This window comes from Bos indicus, chromosome 3, assembly GCF_029378745.1.
Source record: "Bos indicus isolate NIAB-ARS_2022 breed Sahiwal x Tharparkar chromosome 3, NIAB-ARS_B.indTharparkar_mat_pri_1.0, whole genome shotgun sequence".
Taxonomy (NCBI): domain Eukaryota; kingdom Metazoa; phylum Chordata; class Mammalia; order Artiodactyla; family Bovidae; genus Bos; species Bos indicus.
The window spans coordinates 70,892,858-70,913,532 of NC_091762.1; the positions used below are offsets into that span (position 1 = coordinate 70,892,858).

General features: G+C 34.2%; 1 protein-coding gene across 8 annotated transcripts in view; it reads left to right on the forward strand.

Annotated features, from left to right (window-relative positions):
- LRRIQ3 (leucine rich repeats and IQ motif containing 3) overlaps positions 1–20,675 on the forward strand; it is a 209,850-nt gene that overhangs the window by 9,980 nt on the left and 179,195 nt on the right. For 2 of the 8 annotated variants that reach the window (XM_070786310.1, XM_070786311.1), the window contains 2 exons: positions 9,099–9,347; positions 13,097–13,441. In XM_070786310.1, the coding sequence (XP_070642411.1) occupies positions 9,099–9,347; positions 13,097–13,441 (594 nt within the window). Of the gene's footprint in view, positions 1–9,098; positions 9,348–9,947; positions 10,045–10,482; positions 10,581–13,096; positions 13,442–20,675 lie in introns of those variants that run through there. The other 6 variants (XM_070786317.1, XM_070786316.1, XM_070786315.1 and 3 more) reach the window with 6 other exon arrangements.

A 20,675-nucleotide genomic window follows, 5' to 3' on the forward strand; every position in this document is an offset into this window, starting at 1 on the left:
ATTTCTCAGTGCTTTTCCTTGCTTTCTGTAGAACTGAGTTTCTGAACTACAATATATTGCCTTTCTCTAAAGAACTTCTTTTGATATTTCTTGCCAGTTAATACTTGTTGTTCAGTCACTAAGTCATGTCCTACTCTTCGTGACCCCATGAACTGCAGCACACCAGGTGTCCCTGTTCTTCACTATATCCTGGAGTTTGCTCAAGTTAATGTCCATTGGCTCAGATATGCCATCCCACCATGTCATTCTGTGTCTCACCCTTCTTCTCCTGCTCTCAGTCTTTCCCAACATCAGGGTCTTTTTCAGTGAGTTAGTTCTTCATACTAGGTGGCCAAAGTACTGGAGCTTCAGTTTTGGCATCAGTCCTTCCAATGAATATTCAGGACTAATATCCTTTAGGATTGACAGGTTTGATCTCCTTGCTGTCCAAGGGACTCTCAAGAGTCTTCTCCAGCACCACAGTTTCAAAACATCAATTCTTTGTAACTCAGCCTTCTTTATATTCCTACTTTCCAATTTGCACATGACTACTGGAAAAAGCCTAGCTTTTACTGTACGGACTTTTGTCCACAAAGTGATGTCTCTGCATTTTAATATGCTTGTTTTTTTTTTATGTTTTATGTTTGTTTTAATACGTTTGTTATAGGTTTTTTTTCCAGTGAGCAGGTCTTAATTTCATGGCTGCAGTTACTGTCAGCAGTGATTTTGGAACCTAGTAAAATAAAGTCTGTTACTTTTTCCAGTTTTTCTTTGTCTATTTGCCATGAAGTGATGGGACCAGATGCCGTAATTTTTGTTTTTTGAATTTTGAGCTTTAAGTCAGCTTTTCCACTGTACTTTTGCCCTCATCAAGAGCCTGTTTAGTTCCTCTTCTCTTTCTGCCATTAAAGTAGTATCATCTGAATGTCTGAGGTGGTTGGTATTTCTCCTGGCAATCTTGATTCCAGCTTGTGATTCATCCTGCCCAGCATTTCACATGATGTATTCTACACAGAAGTTGACTAAGCAGGGTGACAATATATGCTCCTTTCCTAATTTTGAACCAGTCTGTTGTTCCATGTCTGGTTCTAACTGTTGTTTCTTGTCTTGCATATAGGCTTCTCTGGAGGCAGGTAAGGTGGTCTGGTATTTGCATCTCTTTAAGAATTTTCCACAGTTTGTTGTGATCCACACAGTCAAAGGCTTTAGTATAGTCAGCGAAGCAGATTTCTTTATTTTTTTCATATTCCCTTGTTTTTTCTTTGATCCAATGGATGTTGGCAATTTCTGGCAACTTATTCTTTCAATATTTGCTTGTCTGTGAAAGTAATTATTTCTCCTTCACTTTGAAAGGTTATTTCAGAGGGTACAGAATTCTAGGTTGGAGAGGTTTTTCTGGAAACACTTTAAATATTTTACTCTCTTTTTGCTTGTGTGGTTATGAGGAGGACAGCTATAATTCTTATCTTTGTTCTTATTTTAGATATTTTATCTTCTGGTCTATTTCCAGAATTTTTCTTTATCTTTGATTTTCTGTAGCTCTCTTAGTTTTCTTTGTAGATTATTTCGAATGACTCCTGAGTAGCAAAATCATCTTATACCTATCCCAATATTAGCATGTTTTTTTTTTTTTTTTTTTTTCTGGGGCATAGAGAGGGCATGTGGTAAAGAAATAATTGAGCAGAATCAGTAACTAAATTTCAGTTTGTAAATATGCTATTAGGTTTTTAGAAATATGTTAATGACCCAACTTAGAATAGTCAAACTCTGTTTCTTGAATGCTAACCAAGGTTTAAGCTACAATAAATATTGCTATGCTAAATATCTCCTATTTTTAAATTTTATGTTCATATATTTTTTCTGTATATTTTAATTATCAACAATTTTCATTGTTTTATATCTATCTCTGGCTCATCACAATTTAGTTTTTTCAGGTTTATGGGTTTAGAGTCTGAGAGTATGGAATAGAAATTGAAAACTGAAATTTTCACAGAAGTTTTTTTACTAACAGAAATATATGTAGCTTCCTAAATTTTAGAAAGCAAATGCATTTATAGGGGAAAAATATCATGTCCTGATTACAAGTGAGGCTTGATTTCTTGCTCCAAATTGTATTTTATGTCATTTGAAATGAAAATGCAATGTTTCAAAGAATTGAACATATTTATATTAATTTATAAACAAGCTAAATTTCATTTTCCAGAAGAGCTGGAATATTTTGACTATTCTAATAACACCCCTCTTTAGTTTTTAAAGTACATTTTATCTGTGGTGCAAAATTATAGCAAGTCTTCTTCAAAACAGGATAGATTCAGTAAATTTACTAGCTAAATTTAACAAGTATTTTAAAATATAATTACTATATATGTTATGGATTTCAGTCTTCTGCAGATATTCTACACTGCAAATAGTTTGCAACCATGATATATATAAAATATTGCTAACTATAATCCTTATATTTTGATTTTCAAAAAAACTTTTTCTTCTTTTATATGATTTATATACAGAATCTTATCAGCTCTTGTGAAAATTCTAGAGTCTATTATCCAGCATTCCACTTGTTTATAATATCATAACTAATGTTTATAAAATAAGTTACTGTACCACAGATCATCAAAACTAATATTATATATTCATACACTTTTAACTTAAAATAATGTATCTGTATTTATAGCATTCAAAGTTCCAGGGAATGAGTGTGATGTTTAAAGGTCGTTAACACAGTTAACAAAGAATTTATTTGAAAAATACTTAAATATTTTTATATATACATTTGAAATTAAAATAAATACACAATACTTTTTTTTTTTACTTTTCAGCTTTTAACTTAGGTGTTCATCAATCATAACCACTTATACTTTCATTATGTGTATTTTCCACCAAGTTTTTAAATGGAAAAATTTCAGAAAAATTAAATTTATAATTGATATAATATTTATTATATAAAAACATGGTTTTTATAATTATCTGATTTAAAAGTTTTGATTTTTTAATTTATAATGTATGATAACTAAAAAGTTAGTATTGCAATCAACAGAAACTAGTGAAAGCTTACTGACAGTGGTACTGATATCTTTATATATATACATACACCCATATGTATTTTTTAATTGAAATGCAGTTGATTTACAAGAGTATGTTAGTTTCAGGTCTGTAGCACAGTGTTTCAAATATATTCTTTTTTTGATTCTTTTCCCCCTTATGTTGATGCTATCATTCAGTCACTAAATCATGTCACACTTTTTGTGACCCCATGAACTACAGCATGCCATGCTTCCCCATCTTTCACCATCTACCAGAGTTTGCTCAAACTCATGTCCATGAGTTGGTGATACTATCCCGACATCTTTTCCTCTGTCACCCTCTTCTCCTCTTGCTCTCAATAGGCTACAGCATCAGAGTCTTTTCCACACTATGTGGCCAAAATACTGGAGCTTCAGCTTCAGCATCAGTCCTTCCAATTAATATTCAGGACTGATTTCATTTAGGATTGACTGGTTTGATCTCCTTGCTGTCCAAGGGACTCTCAAGAGTCTTCTCCAGCACCACAGTTCGAAAGCATCAATTCTTTGGTGCTCAACCTTCTTTATGGTCCAACTCTCACATTCGTACATGACTACTGGAAAAATCATAGCTCTAGCTATATGAACCTTGGTTGGCAAAGTGATGTCTCTGCTTTTTAATATGCTGTCTAGGTTTGTCATAAGTTTTCTTCCAAGGAGCAAGCTGTTTTTTAATTTCATGGCTGTAGTTACTGTCTGAAGTAATTTTGGAGCCCATGAAAATAAAATCTGCCACTATTCCACTATTCCCCCCTTATAGTTTAGTAGAAAATATTGAGTATAGTACCATGTGCTATACAGTAGGTCCTTGTTGATTATCTATTTTAGAGTAATGTTTATATGTTAATCCCAACCTCCCAACTTATCCCTCTCCCACCCTTTTCCTCTTTGTTAACCGTAAGTTTGTTTTCTGTATCTTTTGATGTGTTTCTGTTTTGTAAATAAGTTCATTTGATATTGATTACTTTTTAATTACAGAGCTTCTTTGAAACTGTAACTAGACCCAGATGCTTTCTCTACTGTATATCTATACTTAAATTTGCCTTTTGAACATATTTGAACTTAATATTATACCCATTTGAACTTACTAATATTATTGTTTGAACTTTATTTACACATTTGTATGTTATGTTTAGCAAAATAATTTTAAAATTATTAAAGTCTATAAGGAACCGAAGACTTCTTAAATTTTTGTATTTAAAATTAGCAGTACTGGTTACATAGGGTTTTAACTTGGTAGAGTAGGAGCTATCAATTGTAGTACCTACTGAGGTACAGTTGATATATAGCATTATGTTAGTTTCAGGTATAAAAACAATGATTTAATATTTGTATATATTGAAAAACTATCACAACAATAAGTCCAGTTAATATCTGTCATCATACCGTTCAAAATATTTTTGCTTTTGGAGAAAACTTTTAGGGCGTACTCTATTAACAACTTTCAAAGTGAAACAGTATTATTAACTATAATCACCATACTGTATGTTACTTCTGTGACTTATTTATTTCATAAATGGAAATTAGTACCTTTTGAACCCTTTACCCTATTTGCAAGACTTGTACTATCCACCTATGGGAGCACCAATCTTCTCTGTATTTATGAGCCAGTTTTTCATTTTTACTTTTTTTTTCAAGACTCCATGTATAACTAAGATCATACAGTATTTGTCTTTCTCTGACTTATTTCACTTGCCATAATAGCTTCAAGTTCCTTTCTTGTTCTCACAAATGACAAATTTCATTCATTTTTATGGCTGAATAATATTCCATTGTACCACACACAGATACATCCCACATCTTCTTTATCCATTCATTCATCACAAGACACATAGGCTGTTTCCATGTCTTTACTCTTGTAAATAATGCTACAGTGAAAAAGGGGGGGTCTAGATATATTTTCAACTTAGTGTTTCTGTTTCTCTAGAGAAGTACCTTAAGGTAAAATTGCTAGATCATATGGTTTTTCTATTTTTAGTGTTTTTAAGGAAACTCCCTACTCTTTTCCAGAGTGATTGTAGCAATTTACATGTCTACAAACAGTGCACAAGGATTCCCTTTTCTCCACATCCTTGCCAACCCTGGTTATTTCCTTTGTGATTATAAAAATTCTGATGGGTGTGAGGTGATACCACTTTCTGGTTTTGATTTGGATTTCCCTGGTGATTGGTGATGTTGAGCATCTTTTCATACACTTGTTAGCCAACTCTATGTCTTCTTTGGAAAAATATCTATTCAAATCTTCTACTCATTTTTTATTGGAATTATTTTTTCCTGTTGAGCTGTATGATTATGTACATTGACTGTTAATCCCTCATCAGATATATGATTTGCAAATATCTAATAGGTTGTCTAGAGAATCTCTTCAAGAAAATCAGAGATACCAAAGAAACATTTCATGCAAAGATGGGCTCGATAAAGGACAGAATGGTATGGACCTAATAGAAGCAGAAGATATTAAGAAGAGATGGCAAGAATACACAGAAGAACTCTACAAAAAAGATCTTCACGACCCAGATAAACATGATGGTGTGATCACTGACCTAGAGCAAGACATCCTGGAATGTGAAGTCAAGTGGGCCTTGGAAAGCATCACTACGAACAAAACTAGTGGAGGTGATGGAATTCCAGTTGAGCTATTCCAAATCCTGAAAAATGATGCTCTGAAAGTGCTGCACTCAATATGCCAGCAAATTTGGAAAACTCAGCAGTGGCCACAGGACTGGAAAAGGTCCGTTTTCATTCCAATCCCAAAGAAAGGCAATGCCAAAGAATGCTCAAACTACTGCACAATTGCACTCATCTCACACACTGTAAAGTAATGCTCAAAATTCTCCAAGCCAGACTTCAGCAATATGTGAACCGTGAACTTCCTGATGTTGAAGCTGGATTTAGAAAAGGCAGAGGAACCAGAGATCAAATTGCCAACATCCGCTGGATCTTGGAAAAAGCAAGAGAGTTCCAGAAAAACATCTATTTCTGCTTTATTGACTATGCCAAAGACTTTGACTGTGTGGATCACAATAAACTGTGGAAAATTCTGAAAGAGATGGGAATACCAGACCACCTGACCTGCCTCTTGAGAAATTTGTATGCAGGTCAGGAAGCAACAGTTAGAACTGGACATGGAACAACAGACTCATTCCAAATAGGAAAAGGAGTACGTCAAGGCTGTATATTGTCACCCTGTTTATTTAACCTATATTCAGAGTACATCATGAGAAAAGCTGGACTGGAAGAAACACAAGCTGGAAACACAAGAGACCTTTGCTGGTGAATTTCCGCTCCTGTAGGTTCTGAATCTCTTTATCTGCCTACCTGTCTCTGATTTTGGGGGTATTGATTCTCCCTGTGACCTCCCTTCTTTGATGAATCTAAGAAAAATTGTTGATTTTTCAGTTAATTGTCCTGCTTTTACTTGCTAAGATGGTGTGACAACTTCCAAGCTCCTTACATGATGGACTGAAAACTGGAAATACCCTCACTTTTTGTAGACATTCTATCTTGAATTGTTAATTCAACTAGATATTTGCTTTATAAGTAATATTCATTTTATAGTGCTTGCTATGTGCCAGACATTGTTCTAAAGCCTTTATGCAGACTCGTTTAGTCCTCATGACAATTATTTCTATCAAATACTGTTACTATCCACATTTTGTAGATGAGGAAATTGAGGCACATAATTTTGATATACATTGAACAGAAGATACTTAACTTGCCCGAGGTCACCAAGCTCAGAACAACTTTTATTTTTGTCTTTATTTAACTATCTTAAAGCTGGTTCAAACCATCAAAATAACTTCCTCTGAGCAATAGAACATCAAAGAGTTAAAGCTGTGCAAGTTGGACATTAACCTTTAGAAGGCCTGACATATTCTATGTTTATACTTTTTGGAGCCCTGATTCAACCATATAGAAACCTTGCTTCCTTATTAACAGACAGAGATGAATATACATGTGAGAAGATGACATCATGAGTACTGCTATAGTTAGAGAGGCCTTGGGATAGTATGGTGAGAGAGACCCATACATCCCAGCATCCTAGCAAAACCTACCTTCCTGCTGTCTTGCCAGTGTTTCACATATGTAAATTAGCCACCTTGAAGGTATTTGGATGAGTCCCGCAAGATTGACTCTCAGGTCAACATCACTTGGAAATGAACTGCCATTTGACTAAGTCATCCTACAGACCGAAGAAAGAATAAATGTTAATTTTTTTAAAACACAGTAGGTTTGGGGGTGCTTTATTACACAGTGGAAATATATGAAAAAATGTGCACTTTTTAAAAAAGACATTGGATATTGGTTGTAGAGAATTCAAACTGAAGGATTTCAAAGAATTAACAGATCTTAATCTAAATCAGAGAAACACATTAGGAATCTTTACTTCCAGGTTTTTTGTGATATAATTGATATATAATGTACAAATTTAGTATATACAATGTGATAATTTGATACACATATACATTGCAAAATGATTGCCATGATAAGGTTCCTTAACACATCTATCACCTCATTACCTGGTTTTTTGTTTGTTTGTTTTTTTATTGTGTGTGAAGACATTTAGCACCTACTCTCCGCTGCTAAGTCACTTCAGTCGTATCCGACTCTGTGCGATCCCACAGATGGCAGCCCACCAGGCTCCCCCGTCCCTTGGATTCTCCAGGCAAGAACACTGGAGTGGGTTGCCATTTCCTTCTCCAATGCAGGAAAGTGAAAAGTGAAAGTGAAGTCGTGTCCGACTCTTAGTGACCCCATGAACTACAGCCTACCAGGCTCCTCTGTCCATGGCATTTTCCAGGCAAGAGTACTGGAGTGGGGTGCCATTGCCTTCTCCAACCTACTCTCTAAGTGACTGTTAAGTGTACAATATAGTATTTTTAACTATAGTCATGGTGTTGTAGGCTCCCCAGGTGGTGCTGGTGGTAAAGAACCTGCTTGCCATTGCAGGAGGCATATGAGACAGGAGTTTGATCCCTAGGTCAGGAAGATACCCCTAGAGGAGGGCCTGGCAACCCACTCCAGTATTCTTGCCTGGAGAATCCCTGTGGACACAGGAGCCTGTGGGGGAACAGTCTACAGGGTCACAAAGAGTCAGACAGGACTGAAGCAACCTAACACGCCCTTGTGGTGTTCTACATTGTATCCCCCGAACTTGTTTGTTTTATAACTGGAGTTTTGTTCCCTTTGTCTAACATCTTCCCATTTCTTGCACCCCATTTTGGCTACCACTGCTGCTGCTGCTAAGTTGCTTCAGTCGTGTCCGACTCTGTGTGATCCCATAGACAGCAGCCCACCAGGCTCCCCTGTCCCTGGGATTCTCCAGGCAAGAACACTGGAGTGGGTTGCCATTTCCTTCTCCAAGGCATGAAAGTGAAAAGTGAAAGTGAAGTTGCTCAGTCCTGTCTGACTCCTAGCGACCCCATGGACTGCAGCCCACCGGGCTCCTCCGTCCATGGGATTTTCCAGGCAAGAGTATTGGAGTGGGGTGCCATCGCCTTCTCATGGCTACCACTGGCAACCACCAATTTAATTTCTATTTGAATAAAGTTCAACTGTTTTAGATTCTACATTAAGCAAGATAATAGAGTATTTGTCTTTCTCTGTTGACTTATTTCACTTAATATAAAGTCCTCAAGTTTCATTTATGTTGTAGAAAATGAATAAGGAGGGGCTAGGGATAAATTGGGAGATTTAGATTGATATAAACACACTACTTCATATAAAATAGATAACTAAGAACCTGCACAGGGAGCTCTACTCAGTACTCTGCAATGGCTTATATGGGAAAAGAATCTTAAAAAAATGGGTGGTCATATGTATTTGTATAACTGATGCAGTTTTCTGTATACCTGAAAGCAATACAACATTGTAAATCAGCTATACTCCAATAAAAATTTAAGAAAAACTCACAAAAATGCTTTGAGATGGAAGATTTTCTGGAAATTATATTTTTAATAATTTTAACTTTTATACCCATTTTATTCTTACTGTTAGAAAATATTATTTTCAGACATTTATTTGAGAAAAACTTTCAAAATTTCTCATTTTTCTTAGATGTTTCATGGAACAATCATAGAAGAGCTAACTAATCACAGAGAATGGAGTCACTATAATGAAAATATAATAGAAGATCAAAAAGATTTTGTTTTTGTGAAGTTCAGTGGCCTTCATTTAAAATCTATGGAAAATCTTCAATCTTGTATCTCTCTTAGAGTATGCATCTTCTCAAACAATTTTATTACAGATATTCGTCCACTTCAGAGTTGTATGAAATTAATCAAACTTGATCTCCATGGAAATCAGGTAAGCAATAGTCATTTCACTTGTTTGCATATAAATGAAGCTGATATCTAATAAGCTCTTAGGTTATCGATACACAGTATTTCTCCCAGGTAGTCTTTTGTGTGAAATATAAACAATTCAGAACTAAATAAAAAAAAATATAAACAAAAATATAAGCAAACACTTACATTAACCATTTAATAAACATTTTAAATATAATCAAACATTTGTAATTTAAAATATGTAAACCCAACAGTGTGTGATTTGGTTTATTTTGCTTCTTAAATCCATAGTCTTGATTAAGACTACTTCTTGACTTAATTTTGACTTAATTTTTTTAATAATATATACTAGATATACAGCATTAGATTAATTTGAAGTATACAACATAATGATACAGCATTTGTGTATATTGCAAAATGATCACAATAAGTTAGCATCCTGCTCTAAAGAAGTAAAATTTTTCCCTCATGATGAGAACTTTTATCATTATTATCTATTTTCTTAACAACTTCCAAATATATAATCCTGTATTATTAACTATACTCACCCTGCTGAATATTATTGAATATATCACTGGGTCTCATTTATCTTATAACTGAAAATTTGTATCTTTTTTAGCACCTTCACATTTCCCCCACCACCTCTGCCTCTGAATCACTGATACGTTCTCTGTAAGAATTTGTTTTTTCAGATTTCACCTGAGTGGGATCACATGGTACTTGTTTTTCTCTCTTATTTCATTTAGTGTAATGCCCTGAAAGTGCACCATGTTGTTTCAAATGGCGTGATTTCATTCTTTTTTTGTGAGTCAATTATATTACACTGGATGTGTATATCACATTTTATTTACTTATTCTTCCATAGACAGCAGTAGACAGACATTTTGGTTGCTTTCATGTCTTGGCTATTATAAATAATACTACAGTGAACATGGGAGTGTATGTGTCTATTTGAGCTAGTATTTTCACTTCCTTGTAATAAATTTCCAGAAATAGAATTGCTGGGTCATATGGAAGCTTTACTTTGAATTTTTTGAGGAACCCCTGCTGTTTACCTAGTGACTACACCAGTTTACAGTCCTCCAAACACTGCACAGGGTTCCCTGTTCTCCACATCCTTGCCAACATTTTATTTTTTGTCTTTTTGATAATAGCTATTCTCACAGGCATGAGAATGGTCCCGTGGTTTCAATATGCATTTCCCTGATGATTGGTGATGCTGAGTATCTTTTGATGTACCTGCTGGCCACCGGTATGTCTTATTTGGAAAAAACACTGTCTTAGATCCTCTGCCTATTTTTTAGTTGGATTTTTTTTTCTTATTGTTGTATGAGTTCTTTATAGGTTTTTGATGTTAGCCTCATCTCAGATGTGATTTGCAAATATTTTCCCCCATTCAATAGGTTCCTTTTCTTTTTATTGATGGTTTCCTTTATGTGCAGAAGCTTTTTAGTTTGACATCATTTCACTGTGTTCAGTTTTGAGTTTTTTGCCTTTACTTTTGGTGTCAAATTGAACAAACTGTAGCCAAGACCCATACCAAGGTGCTTACCACCAGTGTTTTCTTCTAGGAATTTTATGGTTTCAGATTGTGCCTTCAAGTCTTTAATCCATGTTGAGTTTACTTTTGTGTATAGCATAAGATAGTGGTCAAATTTCATTCTTTCACATGTGCATGTCCCATTTTTCCAACACAATTTATTGAAGAAAATGCTCTTTTCCTAGTGTATGCTCTTGACTCCATTTTAATAAATAAATTGATCTTTACTGTAAATCAGTTTTGTAAATAAATATGTGGGTTTATTCATGGGCTGTGTTTCTGTTCCATTGACTTTTTTTTTTTTTTAAATGCCAGTACCATTCTGTTTCTTTTTTTTTTTTTTTTTACTGTAGCTTTCTTTATATTATGCTTTTTTTTATTTTTTTTATTTTTTATTATTTTTTTATATTATGCTTTGAATTCAGGAAGTGTGAAAGCGCCAGCTTCATTCTTTCTCAAGGTTTTTGACTATTTGAGTGTTTTTTAGTTTCGTACAAATATTAGGATTATTTGTTCTACTTATGTTAAAAATGCCACTGGAATTTTGGCATGGCTTCTGCTGAATCTCTAGGTTGCTTTGGGTAGTATAAATGTTATAACAGCATTAATTCTTATAGCCCACAAGGACAGAATATCTTTCAGTTTATTTGTGTTCTTCAATTACTTTTCAATATGTCTTATAATTTTCAGTGTATATGCATGTCTTTCACCTCATTGGTTAAATTTATTTCTAAGTATTTTTACTATTTTGATGTAATTATGAATGAGACTTTTATTAATTTCCTTTTCCAATATTTAATAGCTCAGACATAGAAAGACAGCATAACTTTGTGTATTGATTTTGTATTCTGAAATGTTAATTGATTTTGTTTATTCTGACGGTTATTTTCTGGAGTATTTAGGGTTTTCTGTATACAGGCATACTGTATTTTAGTGGGTATCACTTTACTGCACTTCACAAATACTACATTTTTTACAAATTGAAGATTTGTGGCAATCCTACATTATCAGATGATGATTTGCAATTTCTAGCAATAAAGTATTGGAGAAGGCAATGGCAACCCACTCCAGTACTCTTGCCTGGAAAATCCCATGGACAGAGGAGCCTGGTGGGCTGCAGTCCATGGGGTTGCGAAGAGTCGGACACAACTGAGCGACTTCACTTTCACTTTTCACTTTCATGCATTGGAGAAGGAAATGGGAATCCACTCCAGTGTTCTTGCCTGGAGAATCCCAGAGACGGCGGAGCCTGGTGGGCTGCCGTCTATGGGGTCGCACAGAGTCGGACATGACTAAACTGACTTAGCAGTAGCAGCAGCAATAAAGTATATTTTGCATCAGATGTATACTTTGATTTTTTTCTAGACATAATGGCTATTGCACACTTAATAGACTGTAATATAGTGTAAACAATTTTATTGTGCACTGGGAAACCAAAAAAAAAGTCCTTCTTTATTGCAATATTTGCTAGATTGCAGTAATCTGAAACCAAATGCACAAAATCTCTGAGATGTGAATGTAGGTCGTTTAGTTTGCAAAAAGTGACAGTTTTACTTTTTCCTTTCCAATTTGGATGCCTTTGTTTCTTCTTCTTGCCTAATTACTTTAACTAGGACTTCTAGCTCCCAGTGCCATGTTGAATGAAAATGTAAAACTGGGCATCCTTGTCTTATTCTTGCTGTTAGAGGGAAAGATTTTATCTTTTTACCATTGAGAATGATATTAGCTGTAAGCTTGTCATATATGGCCTTTATTATGTGGAGGTACATTCCTTCTATACTCTTTGTTGAGAGTTTTAACTATAAATGGATGTTGAATTTTGGCAAATACCTTTCTTGTATCTATTGAAATGACTATATGATTTTTATCCTTCATTTTTGTTAATGTGGAGTATCACATTGATACTCCACATTGCACATTTGACTCCTTACATTTGACTCCTTACGTTTTTTGTATAAGGAAAATATTTTAGAAAAGATTAAAAAGTCTACTTATTACAAAGGAATTTTTATTGAATGGATTATATGTTCGTTTGTTTAATTACACTAGTAATTACAGGTACCTAATGTATTTTAGTTTACCCCAGTCATCCTTTGGATAATTAGAAATTCCATTTTTGTTTACTAATGAGAAATTTGCTATTTGAATTGAATATTGAATTATAGAAGATGTTTAATGTTTTTCCTTTTTTCCATATAATTCAGGGATAATTGGTATTTGTATTTAAGGTATTACTATTATTGCTTCAGATAAAGAGTCTACCAGATACCAAATTTTGGAGTGGATTGAAGAACCTAAAACTTCTCTATCTACATGACAATGGGTTTGCAAAGTTAAAGAACTTATGTATGTTATCTGCCTGTCCGAGCCTTATTGCCCTCACTATGTTTGATTGTCCAGTAAGCCTTAAAAAAGGATATAGACATGTTCTTGTCAACAGTATATGGACTCTCAAAGCATTGGATCATCATGTGATTTCTGATGAAGAAATAATTCAAAACTGGCATCTTCCTGAAAGATTCAAAACATATAACCACCGACTTCTCTTTAATTTCTGCTCTGCTTTGAAAAAGGTAGTTGGCTTCATTTGAGTTTCATTTTAAATAAATGAAGTAAAACCTTAACTTCTAATTTCTATTACCTAAGTTATATAAATCAGTATTTTTATCACTTACATGAAATATCAGAAACTAGTGAATATATTATCATATTAATGTCTTAACAAAATTTATAAAAGCTTATGTACCTGCTGTTAAAAATTACTGATCATGGGATTATCAAATTGTGGAGAAACAAGTATTTAACATTTTGAGGGGTCTCCATTATGTTTAATAGCTTTAAGAACGTATAGCTTACATGCTATAAAATTTACCCATTTTACATGTATGAGTCCATAATTTTGGTAAATTTGCATTTATATATAACTGTATAACTGTTGTCACAATCCAGTGTTAGAGATTTCCACCACTCCCAAAATTCTCCTTCTTCCCATTTGCAATTAACCCCCACTATTACCTTGGTCTTAGGTAACCATTTGTCTATTTCTGTCTCTGTAAATTTGTTTCTCTAAACATTTTATTAATTTATTTTTAATTCAAAAAACATTTATTAAACATCTTTCTACAGCACGCTAGACAGTATAAGGAAATACATATACAAAGATGAATGTAGAATAAAATATTTCCTTACTGGGAGCTGATAGACCACATGGGATGAAAAATAATTACTAAGAAAATATAATAGGGCCCAATTACTGGGCCTGTTATTGAGGATCCCAGAAAGTTTTTGTTTATACAGATTATATACATAGATATTAATGTATTAAAAATTAAAAGAATTTTCAAATATATACACTTTTAAGTCATTTGAAATAACAAACCCATTTTATATCAACATAAACACATTTTATGAAAAAATATACTTTCCTAAATAAAAATAATTAGAAGAATGACATTATTTTACATTTTTGTACATCTCTTCAATATCTGTGTTAATAAAACAGATATTTTCTCATATCTACTTCTGCATTCAAACTATTGTGATACGTTGTTTTGACTGAAGTAAATAAAGAAAATATGGCCTCATACAGATATGTAATTAGAAAAAGAAGGCCCTCATGGGTTCTTGAATGGTCTTGGGGCCTCCCAAGGATTCTAAAATCACATTCCGAGATTTACTGAATTATAAAAAAAAAAAAAAAAATTCTTTTAAATCATGTCAGTTATGATTCTAAAAATAAAGTAGTTAGATCGAGCATCCCCTGTCTGTATTAAAATACTAAATGAGAATTAATCTAACAACTTAATTCTTATACTCAGTAACCTAAATGCCAAAGGATTCTATATCTGGAATCCACAGTATTTTCTTTTCTTTTCCTTTTTTTTTAAGTAAAAGATCATCATATACTAAAGTTATTTTTAAACATGGCTGCTTATTAGAAACACATCTGGAACTTTTGAGAAAAATATCAATACCTGGGCATTTGTATTTTTCAAAAAATTCCACGATAATTCTGGTATGCATCTGGATTTTAAAAAGTGATTACAGGATTTGTATTAAATGGTAGATTTAGTGATATAGAATTCTATTATTTTCTGTTTATCAATCATGATACAATGGTATTAAGCAAATAATAGTTATATAATAACAATAATAAATTATATTTATCAGTTTTATTAATAGCCAGATAGAAAATAAAAGATAATTACATTTGCAAGCCATAATGGAAACATGATTAACCTAACAATATAAAATAATTGCATACTATTTGGGGGGTCTATTGGAGTGATTGGTAAGTGGAAATGCATACATACACATGTTTTCACCTGCCCAGCCAGTCTATGTCTTTGGGTTGATGCATTTTAATCCACTTACATTTAAGGTGATTATCAATATATATGATCATATTACCATTTTCTAAATTGTTTTGGGTTTATTTTTTGTAAGTCTTTTCCTTATCTTGTGTTTCTTGTTTAGAGAAGTTCTTTTAGCTTTTGTTGTAAAGCTTGTTTGGTGGTGCTGAATCTCTTAACTTTTGCCTGTTTGGAAAGCTTTTGATTTCTCCATTAAATCCAAGGAAGAGTCTTGCTGGGTAGAGTATTCTTAGTTGTAGGTTCTTTCCTTTCTTCACTTTAAATATCCTGACCTTCTCCTCTGATGTGTAGAGTTTCTGTTGATAAATCAACTGAAAACATTATGGAAGTCCCTTGTATGTTACTTGTCATTTTTCCCTGTTTCTTTTGACATTTTGTCTTTATCTTCAATTTTCATCAATTTTATTACTATATCTTAGTGTGTTCCTCCTTGGGTTTATCCTGTGTGGGACTCTCTGCACTTTCTGGACTTGGTTGACTATTTCCTTTCCCATTTTTTAGGGAAGTTTTCAGGTATACTTCTTCAAATATTTTCTCAGGTCCTTTCTCTCTTCTCCTTCTGGGACCCCTATAATGCAAATGTTGGTGCATTTAATGTTGTCTGAGAGGTTGCCAAAGAATAGATGCTTTCAAACTGTGGTGCTGAAGAAGACTCTTGAGAGTCCCTTGGATCACAAGGAGATCAAACCAGTCAATACTAAAGGAAATCAACCCTGAATACTCATTGGAAGGACTGATGTTGAAGTTCCAATACTTTGGCCAGCTGATGCAAAGAGCCAGCTCTTTGGAAAAGACCTTGATGCTGGGAAAGATTGAGGACAGGAGGAGAAGGGGATGACAAAGGATGAGAGGTTGGATGGCATCGCTGACTCAATGGACATGACTTTGAGCAAACTCTGGGAGATATGGAGGACAGGGAAGCCTGGTGTGCTGTAGTCCATGGAGTTGCAAAGTCAGACATAGCTGAGTGACAGAACAATAAATCAATTACAAGGGAAAACAGGAAAACTCACAATTATGTAGAGATTAAAAAACTTACAACAACCAATGTATTGAAAAATAAAAAAAAAAAGTCTTAAACGAAAATAGAATGACAACTTAACTAATAGGATATAGTAAAAGCTGTTTAGAGGGCAGTTTATAGTGATAGATGCCTACATTAAAAAAAGAACTCAAATGAACAATATAACTTTATACCCCAAGGAACTAGAAGAAAAGAACAAATTAAACCAAATTTTGTGGGAAGAAGGAAATAAAGACCAGAAATAAATGGAATGGAGATTAAAAAGACTACAGAAAAGATAAATGAAACAAAGAGATCTATTTTTTTGATAAGATAAACAAAATAGACAAACTCTTTGTTATACTTGAGGGAGAGGATCCAAGGAAGTAAGATTAGGAAGAAAGAGGAGATATCACAGTTGATACCACACAAATACAGAAGATTATGAGAGACTGCTATAAGCAATTGTATGCCAACAGACAACCTAGAAATGGATACATTCCAGAAACATACAACTTACTAAGACTAAATCATGAAGAAATAAAAAAAAAAAAATTAAGGCACTAATTAGCAAGGAGATTGAATCAGTAATCAAAAGTCTCCTAACATAGAAAAGTTTAAAACCAGATGGCTTCACTGGTAAGTTCTACCAAACATTTAAGGAAAACTAATACCAATTTTTCTCATACTTTTCAAAAAGAAGTAGAATCTAAAGGAACACTTAACTGAGACTATATGAGGATACTGGAAGAAAAATACAGATCAATATCCACAATGAATATGGATGCAAAACCCTCAACAAAATGTTAGCAGAGTGAGTTCACTAATATATTGAAAAGATCATACATCATGATGAGGTGGGCTTTATCCCTGGGATAAAAATATCCCTAGTGAATATAAACACAGAAATCTTTAACAAAACCTTAGCAAGTATAATTTAGCATATGTAAGAAGAATTATATACCATGAGCAAGTAGAACTTGTTTCAGGGATGCACAGCTGGTTCAGTATTTGAAAATGAATTAATGTAATCTCCCATATCAAAAGACTCAAGAATGTTTTCTTCCTAAGACTGGGAACAAAACAGATGGCTGTTCTTATTCCTCTTGTCAACATGCTGCTGGTAAGTCTAGGTGGTGCAATAAAGTGAGAAAAGGAAATAAAACATACCGATGAGAAAAGAAGAAATAAACTATTTGCAGATGAAATGATCACCTATGTGGAAAATGCCACAGAATCTACAAAAAAAAAAAAAAAAAAATCTTAAAACTAAAAAGTGAGCTTAGCAAGGCTGCAGGGTGCTAGGTAAACAAAAGTCAATCCTGTTTCTGTGTACTAACAGTGAGTACATGGTCACCAAAATTAAATACATATTGTCATTTATAATCACTCAAAAATGAAATACTTAGATGTAAATCTAACAAAATATGAACAGAACTTGATGGAGAAAATATAGCTTTTTCAATAAATGTTACTTGGAACAGTTGGACATACATACACATAGACACACACACACAAGAAATGAACTTCCTTAAGTTTTACACTAAAAACAAAAACAGCAACAAAAAAACCCCTCAAATTGGATCTTGGAGTTAAATGTAAAACTGAAAACTAAAAAAACTTTTAGAAGAAATAAAATTGAAGGAAATCTTTAGGATCTAGGCTGAGGCAAAGACAGACCTGATACTAAAAGCACAATCTTTAAAAGAAAAAATGGTAAAGTGAACTTTATCAGTTTTTAAAAATACTCTGTAAAAGACCCTATTAAGTGAATGAAAAGATAAGCTCAGGGTCATGGAAAGTATTTGGAAGTGAAATTTTAAAAATGACAATAGAGGTGGTCCTAAGATGGCAGAGGACTAGGACGGGGAGACCACTTTCTCCCCCACAAATTTATCAAAAGAACATTTGAACGCTGAGCAAATTCCACAAAACAACTTCTGAATGCTGGCAGAGGACATCAGGCACCCAGAAATGCAGCCCATTGTCTTCAAAAGGAGATGGAGAAGTCTTGAGGCTACTGTAAGAATAAGCCTGAAATCCAGAGGCAGGAGGCTTAAGTTCACAACCTGAGAACACCAGAGAACTCCTGACTCCAAGGAACATTAATCGATAAGAGCTCATCCAAAAGCCTCCATACCTACACTGACCCAAGAGCCAACAAGTTCCAGAACAAGATATACCACGCAAATTCTCCAGCAACACAGGAACACAGCCCTGAGCTTCAATATACTGGCTGCCCAAAGTTACACCAAACCCATTGACGTCTCAAAACTCACTACTGGACACTTAATTGCACTCAAGACAGAAGACATCCAGCTCCACCCACCAGAGGACCAACACAAGCTTCCCTAACCAGGAAACCTTGACAAGCCACCCGTCCAACACCACCCACAGCGAGGAACCTCCACATTAAAGAGGAACCACAAACTGCCAGAATATGGGAAGGCCACCCAAAACACAGCAATATAAACAAGATGAAGAGGCAGAGAAATACTCAGCAGGTAAAGAAACAGGATAAATGCTCACCAAATCAAACAAAAGAGGAAGAGATAGGGAATCTACCTGAAAAAGAATTCAGAACAATGATAGTGAAAATGATCCAAAATCTTAAAAACAAAATGGAGTTACAGATAAATAGCCTGGAGACAAGAATTGAGAATATGCAAGAAATGTTTAACAAGGACCTAGAAGAAATAAAAAAGAGTCAGTATATAATGAATAATGCAATAAATGAGATCAAAGACACTCTGGAGGGAACCAACAGTAGAATAATGGAGGCAGATGATAGGATAAATGAGGTACAAGATAGAATGGTAGAAATAAATGAAGCAGAGAGGAAAAAAGAAAAAATTAAAGAAATGAGGACAACCTCAGAGATCTCTGGGACAATGTGAAATGTCCGAACATTCGAATTGTAGGAATCCCAGAAGAAGAAGACAAAAAGAAAGACCATGAGAAAATACTTGAGATAATAGTTGAAAACTTCCCTAAAATGGGGAAGGAAATAGTCACCCAAGTCCAAGAAACCCAGAGAGTCCCAAACAGGATAAACCCAAGGTAAAACACCCCAAGACACATAGTAATCAAATTAACAAAGAACAAATAGTAAAAGCAGCAAGGGAAAAACAACAGATAACACACAAGGGGATTCCAATAAGGATAACAGCTGATCTTTCAATAGAAACTCTTCAGGTCAGAAGGGAATGGCAGGACATACTTAAAGTGATGAAAGAGAAAAACCTACAACCCAGATTACTGTACCCAGCAAGGATCTCATTCAAATATGAAGGAGAAATCAAAAGCTTTACAGACAAGCAAAAGTGGATAGAATTCAGCACCACCAAACCAGCTCTCCAACAAATGCTAAAGGATCTTATCTAGACAGGAAACACAAAAAGGGTGTATAAACTCGAACCCAAAACAACAAAGTAAATGGCAACGGGATCATACTTATCAATAATTACCTTAAACGTAAATGGGTTGACTGCCCCAACCAAAAGACAAAGACTGCCTGAATGGATACAAAAACAAGACCCCTATATATGTTGTCTGCAAGAGACCCACCTCAAAACAAGGGACATATACAGACTGAAAGTGAGGGCTGGAAAAAGTTATTCCATGCAAATAGCAAAAGAAAGCAGGAGTAGCAATACTCATACAGATAAAATAAACTTTAAAATAAAGGCTGTGAAAAGAGACAAAGAAGGACACTACATAATGATCAAAGGATCAATCCAAGAAGAAGATATAACAATTATAAATATATATGCACCCAACATAGGAGCACCACAATATGTAAGGCAAATGCTAACAAGTTTGAAACGGGAAATTAACAATAACACAATAATAGTGGGAGACGTTAATACCCCACTCACCCTTATGGATAGATCAACTAAACAGAAAATTAACAAGGAAACACAAACTTTAAATGACACAATAGACCAGTTAGACCTAATTGATATCTATAGGACATATCACCCCAAAACAATGAATTTCACCTTTTCCTCAAGCGCGCACGGAAACTTCTCCAGGATAGATCACATCCTGGGTATAATTCTAGCCTTGGTAAATTCAAAAAATGTGAAATCACTCCAGGCATCTTCTCTGACCACAATGCAGTAAGATTAGATGTCAATTATATAAGAAAAACAGTTAAAAATTCCAACGTATGGAGGCTGAACAACATGCTGCTGAATAACCAACAAATCACAGAAAAATCAAAAAATAAATAAAAGTATGCATAGAAACGAATGAAAATGAAAACACAACACCCCAAAACCTGTGGGACAGTGTAAAAGCAGTGCTAAGGGGAAGGTTCATAGCACTACAGGCTTACCTCAAGAACTGAGAAAAAAGTCAGCTAAATAACATAGCTTTACAATGAAAGCAACTAGAAAAGGAAGAAATGAAGAACCTCAGGGTTAGTAG